Here is a 25,106-nt window from a genome sequence, read left to right on the forward strand (position 1 = left end):
GGCTATGCGAGAGCAGCGAGACTACCTTAACTGTAGTAGTATCAGCATGTAGACAACAACAACACATTAACTAAATGACTATCAAAGAGTAAGTAAACCACTTAAAACCTTCCAATGTGCTTTCACCACAGTCTATTACAATGTAGGTTAAGACCCCAACGTAACTTGACCACAGTCTGTTTTCAGGAAAATGTATTTACTGTGGTCGTTTGTGTGTGGTGTGTGTGTGTTAGTATTACAGTTTCTCAATTCCTGTCACACCGAAAGGGGACAGGAAGCTGAACCTGAGCTCTTTTGTAAGTAAGCATGTGAAAAATAAAATTTTATTTGATTCTGAGCAGTGCTTACCACAAAGACTATGTGACAGACGAGGGGTATATTTACTAGGAACCAAACGGAATTAAACTGGACGAAATGGGTGGGGACCTACATAAATTTGTCCAATATAAACATTTATTTTCTGAAACAGTTTGCACTAATGAATGCACCACAGCCACTGTGATGGAAAGTACAGTCTTTGTACATCACAGTGTAGAGTCCCCACATCCTGCTCCAACGGAAACTAGTCTGTACATTTCAGAGGAGAAAACAAGGGCAAGGGTGTGACAACTTAAAAAATTCTTAATTTATTTGATATCTTTAAAATTAAAAACATTTGAAGTGCATTCTACAACCTCCCAAAGGCACAGTCATACGTGTATTTGACCAAATTCATAAAACACTGCCACACAATACCGTTTTTGTTTTTAAAAGTAAGAAACTGAACTCTATAAAAATGACAAACATTTTTGTCTGGAAAAGAATGGCCATCGTATAGGGAGATCCGCAGGACATGGGAGGATATATCATCAGCTGTGGTAGCAGCAGACACCCCAGAGTGTTAAACATGCTGGTTTAGAGGTCCACGCTGCGTGCTCAAGATATGCATTGCTGCCTTTGAAAACATTCTTGTGAAGAATGCAATGAAATGTTAATAAATGCAATGAAATGTTCATACAATACATGTTCAACAACCGAACTGATCGTGGTGGACAATGTTCTATGAAAATGGCTTCAACAACAAAACAACAGCAGAAAAACATTAGCAGGAAGGAAACGAGTGAGACAGAATGAGAGATGTAGAGGAAGATAGGGTGTCTGATTCACCTGTCTCGTTTCACATCGAGCCTGACCCCAGATCTGCTTGTGCTGTCATTCCAACTTCTATAAGACAGCACAAACAGATCTGGGACCATGCTAAACCCATACAACAATGGCACCGACTGTAAGGGTCTTCCTCAGAATACCTTACACCTGTGTGCTGCGATTCCATCAGACACAGATATACAGTACTGTACATGAAAGAGATCTATAGGGATCTCGAATTGGAGACTGTCTGTGATAAATAGGCAGAACTGTTATATTCTAGCCTGGTACTCGATCAGTTTGTGCTGTCTCGCCAACTTATATGGTCATTGTCAAACCAAGAGTTGGCAAGATAGTACAAACATATTTGGGATCAGGCTACTGACATCTCACCATATAAAAGGACAGTCATTGACTGTGACTGTGCAAACGAAGCAGGACCCTTGGCGTGTGTATGTATGGAGAGCTCATTTGAGGAGAACTGAAATCAAACATACACTCACACTCAATAACGACTCTCAGTAAATACACATACACACTCACACTCAATAACGACTCTCAGTAAATACACATACACACAAAATATACTTAGTGTGTGACAGATTGACACCACATCACCAGACAAGAAAGGTTCACTTTGTGACAATGAAAAGGAAATAGAGTGACACATATATAGAATTATATTATCGCATTTGAACTCAGTCCAGCACAGTCCTTCTTGGAATATGTAAACAAAGTAATTATTTGAAATCAGAAATGTCTGGTGCAGAAATGAAAAAGATAAACAAACATAAAAAATAAGGCTGGCGCAATGACGTGTGGACAACAAGAGGCCACAAAGGTCTCAACAGAAACCAATAAAACAGATGGCAATGAAGCACTTGAAAACACAAACAGGAATATATATTGAACTGATCTCTCTTTCCAGAACTGCACATTCAGCAGCAGAGGCAGATGGACACTACAGTGGAGAGAAATCGTGGGACTACTGTTCCACATCTGTGGGGTTGACATGGAAACATCTTTAAACCAGGGTTTTATCTTACTGTGTGCATGTGTGAGTGGTTGTAACAGGAACCTCCAAAACCATGACACTCTTTTTCAGGAAAGGAACAAATCAAATTAAAAAGAACCAATAAAAACATTCACCCAAAATGATTTTGAATGCCTTTGAAAATATCCACCAAATATACAGTCAACACTTCTTCTGAAGCACAGACTCAACAATCGTACAACCAGACACACGTTACAAGACACACACACACACAATCACAAAAATCCACGCATGTTCAATCGCACCCTAAAAATACAGCACAGCAGTAGGACCCCAGCATACACACACACACACCACGAGCATCAAAAACACACACACCCCACGGGCATCAAAAACACACACACACACACACAACAACTCTCTTTACAGTCTATCTGCTGTCACCCACATGCCCCATCTCCTTCTGACTGGCTCTTGGGCTTTGATTGACATGAGAGTGAGAGCTAAATGAACCATTTAGAAGTGCAGAATCGTAAGCAGCCATTTCCTCTTCCTCCCTCCGTTCCTCCCTATACAGAAGGGTTGGGTAAGGGAGGACACACTGTTAACCGTCACATCTTCAGGACCACCTTGGTACAGCAGACCGTTGTTGGAGGGTAGTTTAGGTTGGCATGTACATTGCGCTGCCCTCTTGTCAGCCAGTGACACCAATACAGAGAAACATGGCAGGTCCTTGTTCAATACACAGATCCATTCAAGTGACAACAAACACTCTTCACTCCATGGGTCGGCGTGGGTGTGTGTGTGTGTGTGTGTGTAAGTTCACCCTGTGTCCTTTGTGCAGCAATGCCGGACCGGTGATTGTGTGCCCATCCATGCATGTGTGGTATCTGTGCTTACAGCAGACTTGTGCCATACAGACCTTATTGGGACTGTGTCTGTGTGTGTCTGTGTACTGATGGGTCAGCATCTATGTGTAGAGACTGCAGAAATTGTTATTGAGTGTATGAACATGTGTGTGTGTGTACAGTATCTACACTCAAATGTGTGTAGAAACTGTACATTAGAGGTTGACATGGGAACAGGTCTGTCAGGAATGGGAAGTTCTAGGGTCATGTTCGGGACAGCACAGGATCGACAATCCACAGGATGGTAATGTGTGGAGCATTTCATTCAAATAAACTGTGTAGGCCTAATATCGTTCACTTAATGAAAGAAAAATCTAAATATAATGATCATTTCCTTCCTTCCAGCTCACTCTCACGCCTCGCTTCAGTTGGAACCAGTCACTACTCTACGCCCCGATCACACGACAGCGTCATTACGCAAAATGGTACGCAGCATCATCTGGATGTGTTCAACAAAAGTTCAACCTTCACCTTCTGCTACCATTTCTGTCAGGCCGTCTTCACATACAGTCTGATGCATACGTTTGATAACTCCAACGTTTCCACCACACGGAACGCACTGCAACTGCCTCTGCAACGATGCAAGGCAACACAGTGTTCCAGTGGAAATGAATGTACCAATCTGGTGTACCAAAATGCAATGACGCTATTGGTGTGATCGAGGCATAACGGAAGAAATTATTTCTGTGTGTAAAAATCTGCATGGGACGGGAGTGATATTTATCAGAATGGGACAGGAAAGTTCCGGGGTTATAGAAACGCTGCAGGATCCGGGCATTACAGGGAATTTTTTTTTACAGGACAAGACAGAACAGGAATGAATTTTCACTCCCGTGTCAACCTCTAGTGTACATATTAGTGTTTACAAGGGTATCTTGGTGTATGTGTGTATACAAATGTTTATCAATCAATGCAGTTATGTGTGAGTATTTGTGTAAGTCAGTCTGTGAATTGAAGTGTGTTTGTGCATGTGTGTATCAGTGTGTGTGTGTGTGTGTTCAGTCCTGGCCAGTGGTGAAGAGTACTCTCTGGTCGGTTCTGGCCAGCTTGGTAGGCGGCTCCAGAGACTCCTCCCCCAGCCCCGCCCCGTCAGAGGGCAGAGACAGCTCCTGACACTCGTCATCGCTCTCCTCTTCCTCCTCCTCTTCCTCTTCTGGAAGACAGACACAAGTGGGATGAAGGTTAATATCAGAAACCATGGTTATAGGAATAGATTGCCCAATCCCAAATGAGTCCCTAACCCCTACCCCCTATGCTCTCAGATCTCCACAAATGCGTAAGGGGTAGGGATTGATCTGGGATTGGGCAATCCTCAATCAGTAGCTTTATGTCTGGCTGCCATGTGCTTTGTATTAAACAACATGGATGGTAGTTACCTTTGTCTGGATCCAGTGGGTTCAAACTCCTGCCAAGACTGGCGAACTGAGAGACATAGGAAATGAGTCAGTAACAACTGAATGGTAACAACTAAACAATGGTAACTAATATCAACAGCACATTAGCTTTTTTTGGCTTAGGCCACTGTGAGCGCGTGTGTAAATGTGTGTATATGTGTGTGTACCTCTCCCATGACAGCGATGGGTGTCTCTCCTTTAGCCTGGGCCACTCTGTGTTCTATCAGGTAGTACATGTACTCGTCATACAGCAGTCTGATCAGGTGGAAGGATCCGAAGCTGGCAGCACTACGCAGAGTCAGGTCTCTAATCACCATGGAACTGGATGGAGAGGAGGAAGAGGAGGAGGAGGAGGAAGAGTTCGGTTTGGCATGGATAAACAAATCTGGATTTCCTGACTAACCAGGAAAAAAACGTCTCTGAGCAGTAGCGTTGTAAAATGTTAGGACCTTCCCCAAATTTCCCAGTTGGAGGATTCCCTCCCTGCCTATTCCCATTTGATTCTAGTTGAAAATGTGTGAAATTACCGGAAATGTTCAACAGTATTTAGCAGTCATGGGACTAGATGGGACTAATCCCATTCTCACCTGTAGAAGGACCACTTGAGCAGGAAGAGCTTGGCTGCTTTGGGGAAGGCGGCGCTGGCCTGGTAGGGCTTTAGGACCTGGGAGACCACCCCGTCCAGCCAGGCAGCCCACTGCTCCAGAGAGTTCTGCTGCTGCAGGGTCAGCTTGAAGTCCTGCTCCAACTGCTGCACCACACGGTCCTCACAGCGACACACCCACGACGCCTGCTCCTGTATGGAGAGAGAGGAGGGGAAGAGGAAAAGAGACAGAGGGGGTGAGAGAGAGAAAGAAAGAGGGGAGGAAGGGGAGAGAAAGAGAGAGAGTCGTCAGTATCATGTCTCTTATATTTTTGTCACTTCACAATTACAAAATATAGTAGTTGAATGACAAGGTAACATAGGCCACCTGTGTTATGTCAGTACGACAACAACAACAGCAACACACAGAGCTTTAGGACATTATACTACATCTACCAAACAAACACTACAGGGATCACCATCAGTGCTGGTCTGCATCATATGAATATAATGACACGTCTATGGTCTGGACAGAGTCTGACTGTTACTATACACTGTAACCACAGGTCTTAGGTCAGACGGACCTGAACATTGGCGAAGTCCACGCGGTTGAGGTCGCTGAGCATCTGGTTTATCTGAGCTGTGTTCTGTAGCACGGCCCTGGCTGCCTGGGCCAAGTGGTTCAGAGAGGTGTACCTACGCAGCGTCTGGGCAAACGAACTGGCTGACGTTACCTGGAGGATGAGAGGAGGAAGTGAGAAAAGAGAGCGTGACAAGACCTCACCAAGAACACACACACACCGCAGAAACCAACACATGCTGCCCAACACACATGAAAGCAGACACACACCTTAATGCGGACCATCTCTTCTGGGATGTTCATCATAGCGTTGGTCAACCAACTCTCCAGACTCTTGGCAAAGTTGCGGATGGCTTGAGTTAAGGCACCTGTGGACAGGAGAGAGAGAGAGAGGTTGACACAGGGCTGAACTAAATGTGTTCTCCTATGTGGTGGTGAACAGAATGTCCTTGAACTCAAACAACTCAAACAACCTGTGTTTTATTGTGTTATGTAGAATCTCCACCAGGCCTATGTCATGTTATGTAGATCATTAGTGTAATATATTGCTATTGATACGTTCGAGCGGCGGTCGACGTCACCGGCCTTCTAGCCATCGCCGATCCACATTTTATTTTCCATTTGTTTTGTCTTTGTCTTAAACACCTGGTTTCAATTCCCCAATTACTTGTTCATTATTTAACCCTCTGTTCCCCCATGTTTGTTTGTGAGTGATTGTTTTTTTTGTAATACGGTCCGTTATTGTGGGCTCAAATATTTTGTGTTGTATTTGTGGAATCTAGAGTAAATACGTTTATTACTCATATCTGCTGTCCTGCACCGGACTCCTCTACACCAGCTACACACAGGCTTTATTACAGCTATGTCATGTCACATAGTATAATGTAGTGCAGTATAACGCTATGTCTTGTGTACTGTAATAAAACCAAATCAAATAAAAGTTTACTTGTCACGTGCACCGAATACAGCAGTGAAATCCTTACTTACAGGCTCTAACCAATAGTGCAAAAAAGGTATGTCCCCAGTCCACCTCCACCAGTTTCAACTATCAACCATGCTGGTCATTTATGAGAACAATAGGTAAGTAAAGAAATAAAACAACAGAACAATAGGTAAGTAAAGAAATAAAACAACAGTATAAAAAAGACTGTTTGGCCCTGAGTTCTATATACAGTAGTGAGGCTATAAAAGTAGTGAGGCTATAAAAGTAGTGAGGCTATATACAGTAGTGAGGCTATAAAAGTAGCGAGGCTACATACAGACACCGGTTAGTCAGGCTGATTGAGGTAGTATGTACATGTAGATATGGTTGAAGTGACTATGCATATATGATGAACAGAGAGTAGCAGTAGCGTAAAAGGTCGCTGAGTATAGTGTAATGTTGTCCTATGTAGTATTATAAGGTGCCTTCAGAAAGTATTCACAACATGTTGTGTAAAAACTGGGATTAAAATATATTTAATTGTCATTTTTTGTCAATGATCTTCACAAAATACTATGTAATGTCAAAGTGGAAGAAAAATTCCAACATTTGTAAAAAAAAAAAAAAAAAAAAAAATGTAAAACACTGATATATCTTGTTTAGATAAGTATTCAACCTCCTGAGTCAATACATGTTAGAATCACCTTTGTCAGCGATTCCAGCTGTCAGTCTTTCTAGGTAAGTCTCTAAGAGCTGTTCACACATCGATTTTGCAACATTTGCCAATGATTAATTTCAAAATTCATCAAGTTCTGCCAAATTGGTTGTTGATAATTGCTAGACAACCATTTTCAGGTCTTGCCACAGATTGTCAAGCAGATTTACAGTAAGTCAAAACTGTTACTCGGCCACTCAGGAAAATTCACTGTCTTCTTGGTAAGCAACTCCAGTGTAGATTTGGCCTTGTGTTTTAGGTTATTGTCCTGCTGAAAGGTGAATTCAACTCTCAGTGTCTGTTGGAAAGCAGACTGAACCATGTTTCCCTCTAGGATTCTGACTGTGTTTAGCACCATTCTGTTTCTTTTTTTATCCTGAAAAACTCCCCAGTACTTAATGATTACAAGCATACCCATAACATTATGCAGACACCACTATGCTTGGAAATATGGAGAGTGGTACTCAGTACTGTGTTGTATTGGATTTGCCCCAAACATAACACTTTCTATTCAGGACAAAAAGTGAATTGCTTTGCCACATTTGTTTGCAGTATTGCTTTAGTGCCTTGTTTTGTAATATTTTTCTTCTGTACAGGCTTATTTCTTTTCACTCTATGTCAATTAGGTTACTATTGTGGAATAACTACAATGTTGTTGATCCATCCTCAGTTTTCTCCTATCACAGCCATTAAACTCTGTAACTGTTTTAAAGTCACCATTGGCCTCATGGTGAAATCCAGAGCGGCTTCTTGATACACCATCCAAAGTGTAACTAATACCTTCAGCTCAAAGGGATATTCATCCATCTACCAATAGGTTCCCTTCTGTGTGAGGCACTGGAAAACCTCCCAGGTCTTTATGGTTGAATCTGTGCTTGAAATTCACTGCTCGACTGAGGCACCTTACATATAATTATATGTGTGGGGTACAGAGAGGAGGTAGTCATTCAAACATCGTGTTTAACACAGAGTCCATGCAACTTATGTGACTTGTTAAGTACATTTTTACTCCTGAACTTATTTAGGCTTGCCATAACAAAGGGGTTGAATACTTATTGACCCAAGACATTCCAGATTTTCATTTATAAAAATGTCTAAATACATAAGTTCACGTTGACATTATGGGGTATTGTGTCTAGGCCAGTGACAAACAATCTCAATTTAGTCCATTTCAAAATCCAGACTTCAACACAATGTGGAAAAGGTCAAGAGGTTTGAAAACATTCTGAAGGCTCTCTATACTGCTCTGTAGTTGTATCAGTATTATGTGGTGTTGTGGAGTGCGTTCTAACTCACTAGGGATGGGCCGCAGCACATCGGGGATGAGGATCTCCACCAGGCCCTGGTACAGGGTGTTGTCACAGTCGCGGCTCCAGCGGAGCACAGGGTCGTACTTACACAGGATCACTAGACAGTCCTTAGGCAGGCGCTTCTCAGACTCATCATGTCTGTTACAACAATACAGATACGTTAGAAAATGACACAGGATTCTTGAAAAAATGACTTGATATTTTTTTTTTAAAAGACAGTTGCTTTAGTAGCATATTGAAGTCCCAGGACAAGACGTACACAGCCAGTGTGCCAGTGTCTCCACTCTGGCTCTCTTCAAACCTCCAGAAGGTCTTCCACAGGGTCTCCACCAGGGTGAACTGCAGGTTGATCGTCACGTCCAGAATAGCCTGGAAACAAAGAGGGAACACCAGCACCATCAGTATCAACTAGCTTAGTTCCTCCCTTTATGCAAAGGATGCACAGGACAGCTGGACCGACAGAAACAACAGTGAGACGTACAGATGACATGTACATAACAGGACTATACAAGAACTGATGAATGAACAATGACACATACACCAGGGGTAGGTCTCTGTACAGACAGACAGGGGGAGGTCTCTGTACAGACAGACAGGGGGAGGTCTCTGTACAGACAGACAGGGGTAGGTCTCTGTACAGACAGACAGGGGTAGGTCTCTGTACAGACAGACAGGGGTAGGTCTCTGTACAGACAGACAGTAGGTCTCTGTACAGACAGGTAGGCCTCTGTACAGACAGACAGGGGTAGGCCTCTGTACAGACAGGGGGGTAGGCCTCTGTACAGACAGACAGGGGTAGGCCTCTGTACAGACAGACAGGGGTAGGCCTCTGTACAGACAGACAGGGGTAGGCCTCTGTACAGACAGACAGGGGTAGGCCTCTGTACAGACAGACAGGGGTAGGCCTCTGTACAGACAGACAGGGGTAGGTCCTCTGTACAGACAGACAGACAGACAGAGGTAGGCCTCTGTACAGACAGACAGAGGTAGGCCTCTGTACAGACAGACAGGGGTAGGCCTCTGTACAGACAGACAGGGGTAGGCCTCTGTACAGACAGACAGAGGTAGGCTCTCTGTACAGACAGACAGGCCTCTGTACAGACAGACAGAGGTAGGCCTCTGTACAGACAGACAGAGGTAGGCCTCTGTACAGACAGACAGAGGTAGGCCTCTGTACAGACAGACAGAGGTAGGCCTCTGTACAGACAGACAGAGGTAGGCCTCTGTACAGACAGACAGAGGTAGGCCTCTGTACAGACAGACAGAGGTAGGCCTCTGCACAGAAAGACAGAGGTAGGCCTCTGTACAGACAGACAGGGGTAGACAGACAGACAGACAGTAACATGCTGTACATATAAACAACCAGTGTGACATACAGACAGGCACCTCACAGTGTTCCCGATACAGCAGCTGGAAGCTCTTGATGTGCTCCAGTTCTATGCCCTCCGGTAGGGCCTTCCCCTGCAGGTCAAGGTCAGGGAACTCTGGGAGGGTCCGAGACGCGTCTGCATGGGAAAGAAGACCATATTAATTGTGTATTTACACAAGCCAGATACTGTAAATGTCTGACCTGTTTTAGCACTGTCTGTAACCTACTGAAGTTCATTTGTTAGCATTTAATAAATGTCCCGGTTCGATATTGTCCATTCCGTTAATCAGTCAGTCTATAACTCTGAGATTTGTATCTTTGTATTTCTCTACTGTACTTGATAAAATATGGTCAAATGTTATTACATATTAGGTACATTTTAAACACTCTTCCGTTTCTTTGGTGGTCATATAAACACTAAGTGAAGTAGCTACTCATTGACTCCAGTCCTTATTGTTACCATATACTGTAAACACCAAGATGGTACAATAAGGTGTTACCCCAATTCCCCCTAGTGTTGACAGACCTGACACCCCCCACCCTCTCACCCAGGAACTGCTGGTACTGCTGCACTTGGGCGCTGATGTCAGAGAGCCCCGCCCCCTGCTGCTGCTGCTGTTGGCCCGAGCCTGCCGCCATGCCATTGGTCATCCCCTCCACCTTCTGCACCGGCTTCAACCTAGGAAGGAGGGGTTCATGATGAAAATAATGAAGATCCTTTATACAGCAGGGAGGCTTCAATGAGAGAGATACAACAAAATGGCACAATAAGTTCTAGGAATAAGGACAGAAATACAGAAATGAAATGAGAGAAAGGGAGACAGAGAGAGTGAGAGGGGAGGAAAGAGAGACAGAGAGTGAGAGAGGGGGGAAAGAGACAGAGAGTGAGAGAGACAGAGAGTGAGAGAGACAGAGAGTGAGACACAGAGAGAAAGAATGAGAGGGTAGGAAAGAGAGCAACTGTTAGAGTGCTAGACAGTGTTTGAGGCACTGTGAGAGTGAAAGAGGAGAAGAGAGAGAGAGACACAGAGAGAGAGAGAGAGAGAGGCAGAGACGCAGAGAGAGAGAGAGACAGAGAGAGTGAGACAGAGAGACGCAGAAAGAGGCAGAGACGTAGAGAGAGAGAGAGAGAGGCACAGACGCAGAGAGAGAGAGAGACAGAGAGAGTGAGACAGAGAGATGCAGAGAGAGACAGAGGCTGATAGTCCACCTCTGTTTCTGAGAGAAGGGCTGCTGTCTCATGGCCAGGTGCTGCTGGTCCTCCATCAGTCTGATCAGAGAGGAGCAGGCCTTGATCCTCAGGCCGTAATAGTGGTACTTGGAGTTCCCCCTGGAACACATACACAATTCAGCCTCTGATTCAGCCTAAGCTTTTGGGGTGTGTGCGTGTGCGTGGGCGTGTCTGTATGATATAACCCGTCTCACCGGGTGCCCAGGCGGCGCGTGCGTGTCTGTATGATATAACCCGTCTCACCGGGTGCCCAGGCGGCGCGTGCGTGTCTGTATGATATAACCAGTCTCACCGGGTGCCCAGGCGGCGCGTGCGTGTCTGTATGATATAACCCGTCTGTATGATATCACCGGGTGCCCAGCGCGTGCGTGGCGCGTCTCACCGGGTGCCCGTGTCTGTGCGTGATATAACCAGTCTCACCGGGTGCCCAGGCGGCGCGTGCGTGTCTGTATGATATAACCCGTCTCACCGGGTGCCCAGGCGGCGCGTGCGTGTCTGTATGATATAACCCGTCTCATCGGTTGCCCAGGCGGCGCGTGCGTGTCTGTATGATATAACCCGTCTCACCGGGTGCCCAGGCGGCGTGTGCGTGTCTGTATGATATAACCCGTCTCACCGGGTCCCCAGGCGGCGCGTGCGTGTCTGTATGATATAACCCGTCTCACCGGGTCCCCAGGCGGCGTGTGCGTGTCTGTATGATATAACCCGTCTCACCGGGTGCCCAGGCGGCGTGTGCGTAGCCCCATGAACACGGATCTGATCAGCTTCCCAAAGGAGGCAGCGTTGACGGGCTCCAGCTTCTGCTCCTGGCAGTGCAGCAGGTAGTGGCAGTAGAGGGTGGAGCGAGGCAGACTGACCCCTTCAGCTGTCTCATAGTTATCTAGCAGCCACTGCACCTGGCAGAGAGGGACACACAGAGAGAAGGGAAAAATGGATGGGTTAGTCAACAAACACACACGACTGATCGGTTTGGTTTCTGAGCGTTATACAGTGCCTTGCGAAAGTATTCGGCCCCCTTGAACTTTGCAACGTTTTACCACATTTCAGGCTTCAAAATAAAGATATAAAACTGTATTTTTTTGTGAAGAATCAACAACAAGTGGGACACAATCATGAAGTGGAACGACATTTATTGGATATTTCAAACTTTTTTAACAAATCAAAAACTGAAAAATTGGGCGTGCAAAATTATTCAGCCCCCTTAAGTTAATACTTTGTAGCGCCACCTTTTGCTGCGATTACAGCTGTAAGTCGCTTGGGGTATGTCTATCAGTTTTGCACATCGAGAGACTGAAATTTTTTCCCATTCCTCCTTGCAAAACAGCTCGAGCTCAGTGAGGTTGGATGGAGAGCATTTGTGAACAGCAGTTTTCAGTTCTTTCCACAGATTCTCGATTGGATTCAGGTCTGGACTTTGACTTGGCCATTCTAACACCTGGATATGTTTATTTTTGTAGATTTTGCTTTATGTTTTGGATCATTGTCTTGTTGGAAGACAAATCTCTGTCCCAGTCTCAGGTCTTTTGCTGACTCCATCAGGTTTTCTTCCAGAATGGTCCTGTATTTGGCTCCATCCATCTTCCCATCAATTTTAACCATCTTCCCTGTCCCTGCTGAAGAAAAGCAGGCCCAAACCATGATGCTGCCACCACCATGTTTGACAGTGGGGATGGTGTGTTCAGGGTGTTGCTTTTACGCCAAACATAACGTTTTGCATTGTTGCCAAAAAGTTCAATTTTGGTTTCATCTGACCAGAGCACCTTCTTCCACATGTTTGGTGTGTCTCCCAGGTGGCTTGTGGCAAACTTTAAACAACACTTTTTATGGATATCTTTAAGAAATGGCTTTCTTCTTGCCACTCTTCCATAAAGGACAGATTTGTGCAATATACGACTGATTGTTGTCCTATGGACAGAGTCTCCCACCTCAGCTGTAGATCTCTGCAGTTCATCCAGAGTGATCATGGGCCTCTTGGCTGCATCTCTGATCAGTCTTCTCCTTGTATGAGCTGAAAGTTTAGAAGGACGGCCAGTTCTTGGTAGATTTGCAGTGGTCTGATACTCCTTCCATTTCAATATTATCGCTTGCACAGTGCTCCTTGGGATGTTTAAATCTTTTTGTATCCAAATCCGGCTTTAAACTTCTTCACAACAGTATCTCGGACCTGCCTGGTGTGTTCCTTGTTCTTCATGATGCTCTCTGCGCTTTTAACGGACCTCTGAGACTATCACAGTGCAGGTACATTTATACGGAGACTTGATTACACACAGGTGGATTGTATTTATCATCATTAGTCATTTAGGTCAACATTGGATCATTCAGAGATCCTCACTGAACTTCTGGAGAGAGTTTGCTGCACTGAAAGTTTGAAATATCCAATAAATGTCGTTCCAGTTCATGATTGTGTCCCACTTGTTGTTGATTCTTCACAAAAATATACAGTTTTATATCTTTATGTTTGAAGCCTGAAATGTGGCAAAAGGTCGCAAAGTTCAAGGGGGCCGAATACTTTCGCAAGGCACTGTATATTATCAATCATTCGTTATAATAGAGACATGAGGGGGGGCAGAAGTAAGCTTGGGAGGGGCTGTAGTGCAGGGACAACGATATAACAATATAACATGAGGAAGCAATGTCCCTCCTACAGTCTAGTACTGAGACTAGGAGAACAGCCATGTCCCTCCTACAGTCTAGTACTGAGACTAGGAGAACAGCCATGTCCCTCCTACAGTCTAGTACTGAGACTAGGAGAACAACCTTGTCCCTCCTACAGTCTAGTACTGGGACTAGTAGAACAACCATGTCCCTCCTACAGTCTAGTACTGAGACTAGTAGAACAACCTTGTCCCTCCTACAGTCTAGTACTGAGACTAGTAGAACAGCCATGTCCCTCCTACAGTCTAGTACTGAGACTAGTAGAACAACCATGTCCCTCCTACAGTCTAGTACTGAGACTAGTAGAACAGCCATGTCCCTCCTACAGTCTAGTACTGAGACTAGGAGAACACCCATGTCCCTCCTACAGTCTAGTACTGAGACTAGTAGAACAGCCATGTCCCTCCTACAGTCTAGTACTGAGACTAGTAGAACAACCATGTCCCTCCTACAGTCTAGTACTGAGACTAGTAGAACAACCATGTCCCTCCTACAGTCTAGTACTGAGACTAGTAGAACAACCATGTCCCTCCTACAGTCAGTCTAGTACTGAGACTAGTGAGACTAGTAGAACAGCCATGTCCCTCCTACAGTCTAGTACTGAGACTAGAAGAACAGCCATGTCCCTCCTACAGTCTAGTACTGAGACTAGTAGAACAACCATGTCCCTCCTACAGTCTAGTACTGAGACTAGTAGAACAACCATGTCCCTCCTACAGTCTAGTACTGAGACTAGTAGAACAGCCATGTCCCTCCTACAGTCTAGTACTGAGACTAGAAGAACAGCCATGTCCCTCCTACAGTCTAGTACTGAGACTAGTAGAACAGCCATGTCCCTCCTACAGTCTAGTACTGAGACTAGTAGAACAGCCATGTCCCTCCTACAGTCTAGTACTGAGACTAGTAGAACACTGAAAGGTGTGTGTGAGAGAATAGTATTGAGACTAGTAGAACACTGAAAGGTGTGTGTGAGAGAATAGTATTGAGACTAGTAGAACACTGAAAGGTGTGTGTGAGAGAATAGTATTGAGATTGGCGTCTCTGTCTCATACCTTTTTGTCTGCCGACGGTACGCCACTACCCTCCTCGCCCTCTGTTGTACTGACGGTGGCAGGAGAGGAGCGGGCGTTGTGGGTGGAGTAGCCCCCCTGACTGTTGCCACTCAGCATGTACCCCCCCTGGATCACATAGCTGCCCCCGCTTCCATTAGCCCCCGCCCCTTCCCCAGTCCCATTGGCTGTTCCCCCTGTCGCCACCACCGTTGCCCCACCCCCAGAGGTGGCCGCCGGATTGGCCACAATCTGGCCTGTGCCAGCCACGTACATAGACACACCACCGGTGGAGCCCGTTGTCACGGAGACGGTCAGGGGTGTGCCGGTGGTGGGGACCTGTGAGCCAGAGGTGGGAGGGGCTTCGTAGTAAGGGGCGGCGGTGGTCTGAGTGTACAGAGGGGTGTCTGTGTAGGTAAAGCTGCCTGAACGACTGGAGTGAGGGAGGAGGTGGGAAGAGGGAGGAATGAAGGGAGCAGGGGAGGAGAGAAGGACAGTTATTTTCAAATTCAGCAGTATAACTGTTGTCTTGAAAGATGAACCACTGCATCACAAAAATAGCAGTCCCAGATCTGTCTGGCTTACTCCACGGTCTAGTTTTAGAAGTTGAGGTGATCAAGCTAGCTAGTTAGCAACAGTTAACAAACTATATAAGCATAGTGGCATAGCATTACATCACCATAGACAGTGTTCAGAGAGAGTAGTGGAGAGGAAAGCTTACATTGTGCTGGTGGTGTAGTTGTTGTCTCCCCCTTCAACATACTGCACCTGATTGGTGTACACATGCTGCACTGGCACCTGCTGGAGCTGCTGCTGCACCTGGGACACACACACACACACACACAGTCGGTCAAAACACTAATCTACTCCCCCTCCTCCAATTTCCTTTGAAGTGTGTCCAAATATTTCAACCGTAGTCAATCATGAGGCATACCACATCAATCACGGGCTCATTCACTTCAATGGGAAAATGACCTTGACTTGCAGGCTGCTCCCCTTACCCTTCACATTGCTCTTTCCTACCTACTGTGTTGTCTCTGCCTTAATCCCACTCCACTCTGTTACCCACCGACAGCCTCTCTAGGATACCTAACTTCCATTTAAAGCTGCAATAAGTCATTTTGGGGCGACCCGTTTCCATTCACATATGTGTGTTATGGATCTGTCATTCTCACTGAAAACAAGTCTCAGAAGTGGTAGATCTGTTCTATGTATTTCTCTGTTTCCTGTTCATAAGTTTCTTTTTTGCGTCTTTTACTAGGTTTTGTACACCAGCTTCAAACAGCTGAAAATACCATATTTCTGATTACGGAAAAAACATTTCACAGCGGTTTAGATGGTACAATGATTCTCCACTTATACCTGCTTGTTTTGTCACATAAACTGAAATCAGGCAAACTATTTTTTATTTAACTTTTATTTAACTAGTCAAGTCACTTAAGAACAAATTCCTATTTACAATGATGGCCTACCCCGGACGACGCTGGGCCAATTGTGCAGCGCCCTATGGGACTCCCAATCACAGCTGGATGTGATACAGCCTGGATTCGAACCATGGACTGTAGTGACGCCTCTTCCACTGAGATGCAGTGCCTTAGACCGCTGCGCCACTCGGGAGCCCGGAAATGGCGGAGCAATTTCTGCATAGTGCATCTTTAAACTGCACTTAGTAGTGGGAGACTAAGGCAGAAATTCTACCTAATTGACCTACTCTGAGGGCAGAGGCTGCGTCAAACAGGAGTGGCTGTCCTTGGGCTGTGGTGACCGTGGGGTAGCCTCCCATCTCCATCCCCTCCCAGCCCAGCGAGAGCACCGACAGGGACAAGGCGAAGGGAGGGAAGGTCAGGGGGAGGGAGAGGGGGAAGTAGGAGGGGTACTCCTGGAGGCTGTGTCCGTCTGTCTGCATGTCTGGGTGTCTGTCTGACGGCACCCATGCAAAGTACTGTGCGTCTGTCCTGCTCTGCTCTGCTGTTGTCCACTCCTCCTCTACCTCTCGGTCTCTCCCTACATCTGTCTCGTCCCTCTCTCTCTGTTTGCTATGCGAACTCTGGAACCAACCAACCAGGAGGGAAATGTTGTGATGTTTATCTGGCTCAGCAGTACCAAATGAATACATAATACAATGCAATACAGCGTGTGGTTGTTGAATTATATATACTATCTTTAGCTCAAAGGATGGTTATGTGTGTGTGTATATTTCTGTGTTATGTGTGGTGTTCTGTTTATGTCTTGTACATGTGTGTTATGCATTTTTGAGAGAGTGTGCGTGTGTGTGTGTGTGTGTGTGTGTGTGTGTGTGTGTGTGTGTGTGTGTGTGTGTGTGTGTGTGTCTTACCTCCTGAGTGAGGTGGACAGGCTGCAGATTGGTGACACTCAGCTGGGTGGTGATACCCTGTTCAGTCTTGGCTGTGATCTGGGACGTTGCCTGCACCACTGACCTCTAAGGACAGAAAACACAACACAGATAGATTCACACAGTCTGTAGCTAAGACAATAGCGTCTGGTAGCTAAGATAATAGCCCTGTTACATCAGCTCAAACTGGGTGTGACGAGAACTGAACATTTTTCCTCATGCTTCCCATGTCCTGACTTGTCCAAAACACGTTTCACACCGTACTACTATGGCTGACCCTGTAAAACAACACATTTCACTGCACCTATCCAGTGTGTGACAATAAAACATCTGAGTTACTGTTTTGCCATCTGAGAGCAGTTAGACACCATAGGCTTGAGAGACTAGTAAGTATTTTGAGCTATTTCCGGCCAAGTTCTCTCGGGGAACAGCAAATGCTAGTTTCGATACTTTTTCCTCAATTCTTGGTTTGTTCAGAGGTTGTTACCATAAACCCATAACTGCTGAGACTATCACTTCTCATTTTCCACATAATAGTGCACCAATGCTGGACACCAAATACCGAAGAGATGCATAAATACTTTATGTCAGCACTATTTTGGCTTCACCAAGTCTTATGATGAGTTGCGAATAATAAACAGTTTTTTTCTGTGTGGTTTCAAGTTGCAATTGTTGCAATATCATGTGTCTACCAGGATCATGTTCATTAGGGCATGAAAGAGAAAAGGTTCAGATAGTCACCTCTCTGTTTTAATCTGTTTTCTTCTGTTTGGTGCCTAATGAACATGACCCGGGTGTGAATGAGAGAGGGGAAGGGACCTCTACCTGCTGTGTTTTAATATGTTTTCATCTGTTTGGTGCCTAATGAACATGACCCAGGTGTGAATGAGAGAGGGGAAGGGACCTCTACCTGCTGTGTTTTAATCTGTTTTCTTCTGTTTGGTGCCTAATGAACATGACTCAGGTGTGAATGAGAGAGGGGAAGGGACCTCTACCTGCTGTGTTTTAATCTGTTTTCTTCTGTTTGGTGCCTAATGAACATGACTCAGGTGTGAATGGTGCCTAATGAACATGACTCAGGTGTGAATGAGAGGGAAGGACCTCTACCTGCTGTGTTTTAATCTGTTTTCTTCTGTTTGGTGCCTAATGAACATGACAGGGACCTGCTGTGTTTTAATCTGTTTTCTTCTGTTTGTGCCTAATGAACATGACCCAGGTGTGAATGAGAGAGGGGAAGGGACCTCTACCTGCTGTGTTTTAATCTGTTTTCTTCTGTTTGGTGCCTAATGAACATGACTCAGGTGTGAATGAGAGAGGGACCTCTACCTGCTGTGTTTTAATCTGTTTTCTTCTGTTTGGTGCCTAATGAACATGACTCAGGTGTGAATGAGAGAGGGGAAGGGACCTCTACCTGCTGTGTTTTAATCTGTTTTCTTCTGTTTGGTGCCTAATGAACATGACTCAGGTGTGAATGAGAGAGGGAAGGGACCTGCTACCTGTTTGGTGTGTTTTAATCTGTTTTCTTCTGTTTGGTGCCTAATGAACATGACTCAGGTGTGAATGAGAGAGGGGAAGGGACCTCTACCTGCTGTGTTTTAATCTGTTTTCTTCTGTTTGGTGCCTAATGAACATGACTCAGGTGTGAATGAGAGAGGGACCTCTACCTGCTGTGTTTTAATCTGTTTTCTTCTGTTTGGTGCCTAATGAACATGACTCAGGTGTGAATGAGAGAGGGGAAGGGACCTCTACCTGCTGTGTTTTAATCTGTTTTCTTCTGTTTGGTGCCTAATCTGTTTTCTTCTGTTTGGTGCCTAATGAACATGACTCAGGTGTGAATGAGAGAGGGGAATGGACCTCTCTACCTGCTGTGTTTTAATCTGTTTTTTTCTGTTTGGTGCCTAATGAACATGACCCGGGTGTGAATGAGAGAGGGGAATGGACCTCTACCTGCTGTGTTTTAATCTGTTTTCTTCTGTTTGGTGCCTAATGAACATGACCCAGGTGTGAATGAGAGAGGGGAAGGGACCTCTACCTGCTGTGCTGCTTGCACCTGCTGCACCACCTGTGTGGGAACCCCAGTCTGCTGTACCACGGCTGGAGGAGGGCTTGAGTCAGACACAGAGTCACTTGAATGGAGAGAGCCCTCTGTGGAGAGAGAGTGAAAGAGAAAGGGAGAGAGAGAGAGAAAGAGAGAAAGGGAGAGAGCGAGAGAGGGGGGATAGAGAGAGAGAGAAAGGGAAAGAGAGAGAGAAAGGGAGAGAAAGGGAGAGAGAAAAGCAGAGAGAGAGAGCGAGACCTGTTAATATGAAATTGTGACTTCTCTCTGAGCCACTACACCCACATATTACAGTACACAACCTCTTCATGATAAGCAAGAGCACAGGGACAAAGTTCACAGCAATCAGAGACATTCCACTCATTGCAGGTTTTTAGATTCATTTGGTAGAAACTGTGAATCAGAATGGCTCTCTTAAGATCAAGAACAGAGCTTGAACAGGAAGCTATGAGAGTTGTTACTTCCTCTCTCTCAGGCCCATCTAAGAACATGACACCAAAGTAATCTGATTCTAATTTATCTTTAGTTTTATAATTTATAATCTCTGTAAAGCATATCATACCTATTCTAAGCTAAAATAATGTTTGCACCATGTTTTGTGCTTTCATTTTATTTTTAATCCCAGCCCCCATTTCCGCAGAAGGCCTTTTGGTAGGCCATCATTGTACATAATAACTTGTTCTTCACTGACTTGCCTAGTTAAATAAAGGGTCAATAAAATTAAATAAATACAAATTGTCAGGTTTCTGAATGAAATGCCACAATAATGTAGCCTGGTCCCAGGTGTTTGTGCTTTCTTGCCAACTCTTATGGTCTGCGTGACAATCACCATAGGAGTTGTCAAACAGATCTGGGACCAGACTAGTGTCGGTCATGATAAATTAAGTCTACAGTCAGTAGCATGTGATGTGATGCTGAGCTCGGCTCACCTGTGACAGTGACTACGATGTACTGGGGGGCGTTCTGGGCGTTGTTGGCCTGTGATGAGGAACCCTGGATCTCAGCCGTCACATACTGGGTCTGGGGGGGAGGAGCCTGTGTGGGCGCCACCTGGACAACTGATACAGACACTAGGGTTAATTTATTGCATGATACACATTGTCATAAGCATCTGAATGGATGCATACCTATAAGACATGACTCAAAATGCCATAAAAGTACATAAATGTATCAATGAAACAATATAAATATTTATTTATACATCGCAATTAATAAATGTATTACAATCAAATGAAAAATTATACTGGCAGAAACAATACCTGCTGTCTTCTGTCCCGCTGTGGGAGTGGCTTGTGCAGGGGGTGTGGTGTGTCCTGCTGCGGCTGCAGGAGCCCCTACTGTGGTCTGAAGCTGAGCCAGGAACTGCTGCGTAGGAGCTACCACAGTGTGTGGGGCAGCGGATGCTGAGGACTGTCCAGCCACCGTCACACTCCCACTCGCTGCCCCTTGGGGCTGGGTCGTCACGGGCTGCAACTCCCCAACGTAGCCTGTCGTGGCCATCACGAGAACTGGGACTCAGACACTGAATATGTGAAAAATAAAATAAAATCTTGTTAGCTGAGAGATCTAGCTGAAGCCTGGGTGCCAGTCTTTTTCTGCTCTCTTGCCAATTCCTGGCGGAATTCTTGTGTTTGGCTTGACAATGACAGCAATGTTGTTGGAAAGAGCACAAACAGATCGGGGACCAGGCTAATCTACAATGAATAAAAAATATAAAAGCAACATGAAACCATTTCAAAGATTTTACTGAGTTACAGTTCATATAAGGAAATCAGTCAATTGAAATAAATTCCCCAGGCCCTGTGGATTTCACATGGCTGGGAATACAGATATGCATTCGTTGGTCACAGATACCTATTTTTGAAAAGGTAGGGGCATGGATTAGAAAACCAGTCAGTATCTGGTGTGAACACCATTTGCTTCATGCATTGAGAAGCCTCCTTCGTATAGAGTTGATCAGGCTGTTGATTGTGGCCAATGGAATGTTGTCCTACTCCTCTTCAATGGCTGTGTGAAGTTGCTGGGTATCAGCGGGAACTGGAACACACTGTAGTACACATCAACCCAGAGCATCCCAAACATGCTCAATGGGTGACATGCCTGGAGAGTATGCAGGTCATGGAAGCACTGGGACATTTTCAGCTTCCAGGAATTGTGTACAGATCCTTGTGACATGGAGCTGTGCATTATCATGCTGAAACATGAGCTGATGGCAGCGGATGAATGGCACGACAATGGACCTCAAGATCTCTTCACATTATATCTGTGCATTCAAATTGGCATTGATAAAATGCAATTGTGTTCGTTGTCCGTAGCTTATGCCATAACCCCACCCCCACTGTGGGGCACTCTGTTCATAACTTTGACATCAGCACACCGCTCGCTCACACAATGCCATACACGCAGTCTGCCATCTGCCCAGTACAGTTGAAACCGGGATTCATCCATGAAGAGAACACTTCTCCAGCGTGCCAGTGACCATCGAAGGTGAGAATTTTCCCATGTCGGTTACGAAGTCGAACTGCAGTCAGGTCAAGACCCTGGTGAGGATGACGAGTAAGCAGATGAGCTTCCCCGAGACTGTTTCTGACAGTTCGTGCAGAAACTCTTCAGTTGTGCAAACCCACAGTTTCATCAGCTGTCTGGTGAAGAGGCCAGATGTGGAGATCCTGGGCTGGCGTGGTGACACATGGTCTGTGGTTGTGAGGCCGGTTGACAAATTCTCTAAAACGACATTAGGGCGGCTTATGGTAGAAAAATGAACATTCAATTCTCTGGCAACAGCTCTGGTGGACATTCCTGCAGTCAGCATGCCAATTGCACACTCCCTCAAAACATGACACATCTGTGGCATTGTGTTGTGTGATACAACTGCCCATTTTAGAGTGGCCTTTCATTGTCCCCAGCACAAGGTGCACCTTTGTAATGATCATACTGTTTAATCAGCTTCTTGATATGCCACACCTATCCGATGGATGGATTATCTTGGCAAAGGAGAAATGCTCACTAACAGGGATGTAAACAAATTTGTGAACAAAATTTGAGAGAAATAAGCTTTTTGTGTGTATGGAAAATTTCTGGGATATTTTATTTCAGCTCAAGAAATATGGGACCAACACTTTACATGTTGTGTTTATATTTTTGTTCAGTGTAGCTATAGATAGTAATTGTTAAATTGTTGCTTTATCTTTAATGGGGCCCTATCATCATCATCATCCAGACTGTTCCTTAACGTGATAATGATTGAGTCAGTGAGGCCAGATGGAACCCAGCAGGAGAGGTTTCTTATCAGCACCTGGCTTTTTACCGCTGTCTCAGAATCAGAATCACATTTGCACATACTCTGAATTGTACTTGTTGATATGGTGCTGCTCGTGATTGAAAACATTTAGAGACCGAATACAGACAGAGAAGTTTAAACACAGTTTACATACATTTTAAACAATTATACCACCGTAATTAATGTATTGTAGCACTGCCTCTAATTAATTCCATAATTGAAATTGCTATACACATGGGGAACTTCTGCTTCTTTACACATATTCTGTCTGGGCCTAATAATGAGTCAATTCACTTATGACTGAGATTTCCCCTCTAAAGACTGTTAGTGGTACAGCTAGAGAAGAGGTGTGGGGAAGGAGAAGGCTTGAAGGGAAAGAAAGGCATGTATTTGGTGTCCCTGTTAGTCATCTCTAATGTGATACAGGCCAGCTTTTACATTTACATTTTTCATCTCTAATGTGACTGCTGCTGCTCCAGGCCAGAAGGCTTTTTACATTTACATTTTTGTGATTTAGCAGACACTCATATCCAGAGCGCCTTACAGTAGTGAGTGCAAAATGTTTTCAAGAACACTACCATTTCACCCCTTTTTAGCCTATTCAATAGTATGGGTTTTATTGAGTAGCCAATACTCAGCAAATAACTATATATGACCTTTGCGGTTGCCAAAATGAGACGAAGATATACATTACTGGACAAAATTCAGTTTAGCTATCCAAGTGAATGAGTTACTGTTTGGAATTAACGCAAATACCCCCCCTCATGTTTCAAGGTCCTTGCCACTGTAATTTACATCTGCATAATATAGTCAGTCGCGCCCCTCACTGACACGCCCCTCTTCACATTGCTTGCTTGCTTGACTTCACTTCCCAGTGCCACCTTTCTTGCCTTCGTACGGGCTTGAGAACTAAAACCTCTGGCCGGCTATTTCTTCTCATTTACCAAATTACAATGCATCTTTAGTTGGCTTTTTAATTTGTTTTATCCAGGCTACTACTATCAGCTCGCAGTGAGATTGGCTAGCAGCAACTAGCTAGCTAACGTTGGTTAACGAGTCAACCTCTGTCTCAGCCAGACAGAAGGACATTTTGCGTTAAAGCTGATAAGATGGGTAAAGTTAGAACATTATTTGACAGATACCACTGTGGTTTTCCACGTAGCCTGGCTAGCTAACATTAGCTTCGAGCTGGTCAGCAAGCTGCATGTCAACAGCAGAGCAAGCTAACGGTCGTTAGCTTGTCTCGCGTATCTACAACACCCGCCATTTTGTACCCATATCGTGCATTTGACATCGCCATAACAACGGCCTGGGTATTAAAGCGTAATGTCAGGCATAATGTACCCAGACACCGCGTTTCAAGAGACACTATTGATGAGCAAACAAGCAAGTTAGCTAGCTAGAGACGTTGGCAACCAGTTTGCAATAAATGGCTACTGAAACAGGCAAAGAAAAACATCAGCATCCAACATAATGTTTCATTTGAAATGTTAGAAGCACACGTAAACTATCTAATATGTTTAGAGTTTCACCTCTGATTCCAAGTGAATTTCCCACCGGTATTTTTGTTTTTATTTTTTTCAAGGATTCAGGCTGTTGTTGTTGATTCTCGTTGCTGGGTTCTTGTCGCCAGGGCTACCGTGGCTATGGCGCTTCGTCCTCACCGGGGCAACTGTTGCTACCCACCCGCTTTCTTCCCTCCCCCTCATTCGTGCTGATTGGCAGACAACTCCCAACATGTTTTAAAGTGGTAGTACCACATCATTTGTCGATACAAAGCACTTCTTCACATCTGTGAGAAACCCATGTCCAGTTTGAACATGAAATTAAACAACGGAGGCGGTTCCCAAATCCGGGATCAACTAGTGATTTGGTAGTAACACTGTATCTCAGTTTTGATTTGATCAAATATGTTGAAATAAAATGTTACATTAAGTTAGACAATGCGACCTCAATGTCACCTGGTCTGCAAGCATGCAACCTTATTATTGTGTAGGCCTAGACCTAGTGTAGCAAGCTATTTTAGAGCAATTAGGTTAAGTGAAAGTGACATAACTATTATATTGCAGATGAGTGATCAGTGAATTTAGTTGTCTAAAACAACAACGCTGTATATGAACACTGAATGAAAATGAGTAGTTTAACATGGATTCTGTTCTTCTGCTCTCACACATTTAATGTAAAGGGTTTTATTGGCGTGGTAAACAGTGAAATGGGTCTATGTTTTTGGTTGGATAGGTTTCTTAATTTCTTTCTTAGGTTTTTGCATTCTTCATCAAACCATTTGTCATTGTTGTTAATTTTCTTAGGTCGTCTGCTTGCCATTTTTAGATTTGATAAGGCAGCTGAAGGTCAAATATACTTTAGGCTTTGTAATAACAAGTTGAACTATTTCAGTGAAACGTTTTCTAAAAGGGATTGAATTTGTTGTTGCCCAATTTTTTGGGTTGGTTTCTACACTACTTTCCTTCCATCGATAGCATGTCTTAGTATTATGCAGTCCCTTTGGCTTTGATGCCTCATGATTGAATATTGAGCTTTTCAAATAGTCTGGGATTTTGCTGTGATCTGATACAGGTGTA

The 25,106-nt window shown here is 44.7% G+C and overlaps 1 protein-coding gene across 2 annotated transcripts; it reads right to left on the bottom strand.

Annotated features, from left to right (window-relative positions):
- Positions 1–603: 603 nt before the first annotated feature.
- rfx1a (regulatory factor X, 1a (influences HLA class II expression)) lies at positions 604–24,197 on the bottom strand. Of its 2 annotated transcripts, none has more exons than XM_065010538.1 (19): positions 24,057–24,197; positions 20,504–20,766; positions 20,174–20,302; positions 19,221–19,333; positions 17,171–17,275; positions 15,557–15,654; positions 14,839–15,268; positions 11,846–12,021; positions 11,111–11,230; positions 10,449–10,579; positions 9,918–10,036; positions 8,791–8,900; positions 8,518–8,669; positions 5,855–5,952; positions 5,589–5,738; positions 5,009–5,217; positions 4,589–4,742; positions 4,404–4,449; positions 604–4,180 (listed from the first exon to the last, which is right to left on the bottom strand). In XM_065010538.1, the coding sequence occupies exons 2-19, from the start codon at positions 20,742–20,744 to the stop codon at positions 4,026–4,028; spliced, it is 2,736 nt and encodes a 911-aa protein (XP_064866610.1). In that variant the 5' UTR covers positions 20,745–20,766; positions 24,057–24,197; the 3' UTR covers positions 604–4,025. The 2 variants fall into 2 exon arrangements, with proteins under 2 accessions (XP_064866610.1, XP_064866609.1); XM_065010537.1 differs by having other exon boundaries at positions 11,846–12,027.
- Positions 24,198–25,106: the final 909 nt, after the last annotated feature.

The sequence above is a fragment of the Oncorhynchus nerka genome, linkage group LG26, assembly GCF_034236695.1.
Source record: "Oncorhynchus nerka isolate Pitt River linkage group LG26, Oner_Uvic_2.0, whole genome shotgun sequence".
Lineage (NCBI taxonomy): Eukaryota > Metazoa > Chordata > Actinopteri > Salmoniformes > Salmonidae > Oncorhynchus > Oncorhynchus nerka.

Bases quoted from the DNA above. Each gene is read 5' to 3' on its own strand.
- rfx1a (XM_065010537.1), bottom strand. From the start codon at position 20,744: ATGGCCACGACAGGCTACGTTGGGGAGTTGCAGCCCGTGACGACCCAG. The intron at 10,037-10,448 runs GTGAGAGGGTGG...TTTCCCATGCAG, and splicing joins GCAGTACCAGCAGTTCCTGG to ACGCGTCTCGGACCCTCCCA. The intron at 8,901-9,917 runs GTGCCTGTCTGT...CTTTGTTTCCAG, and splicing joins TGTATCGGGAACACTGTGAG to GCTATTCTGGACGTGACGAT.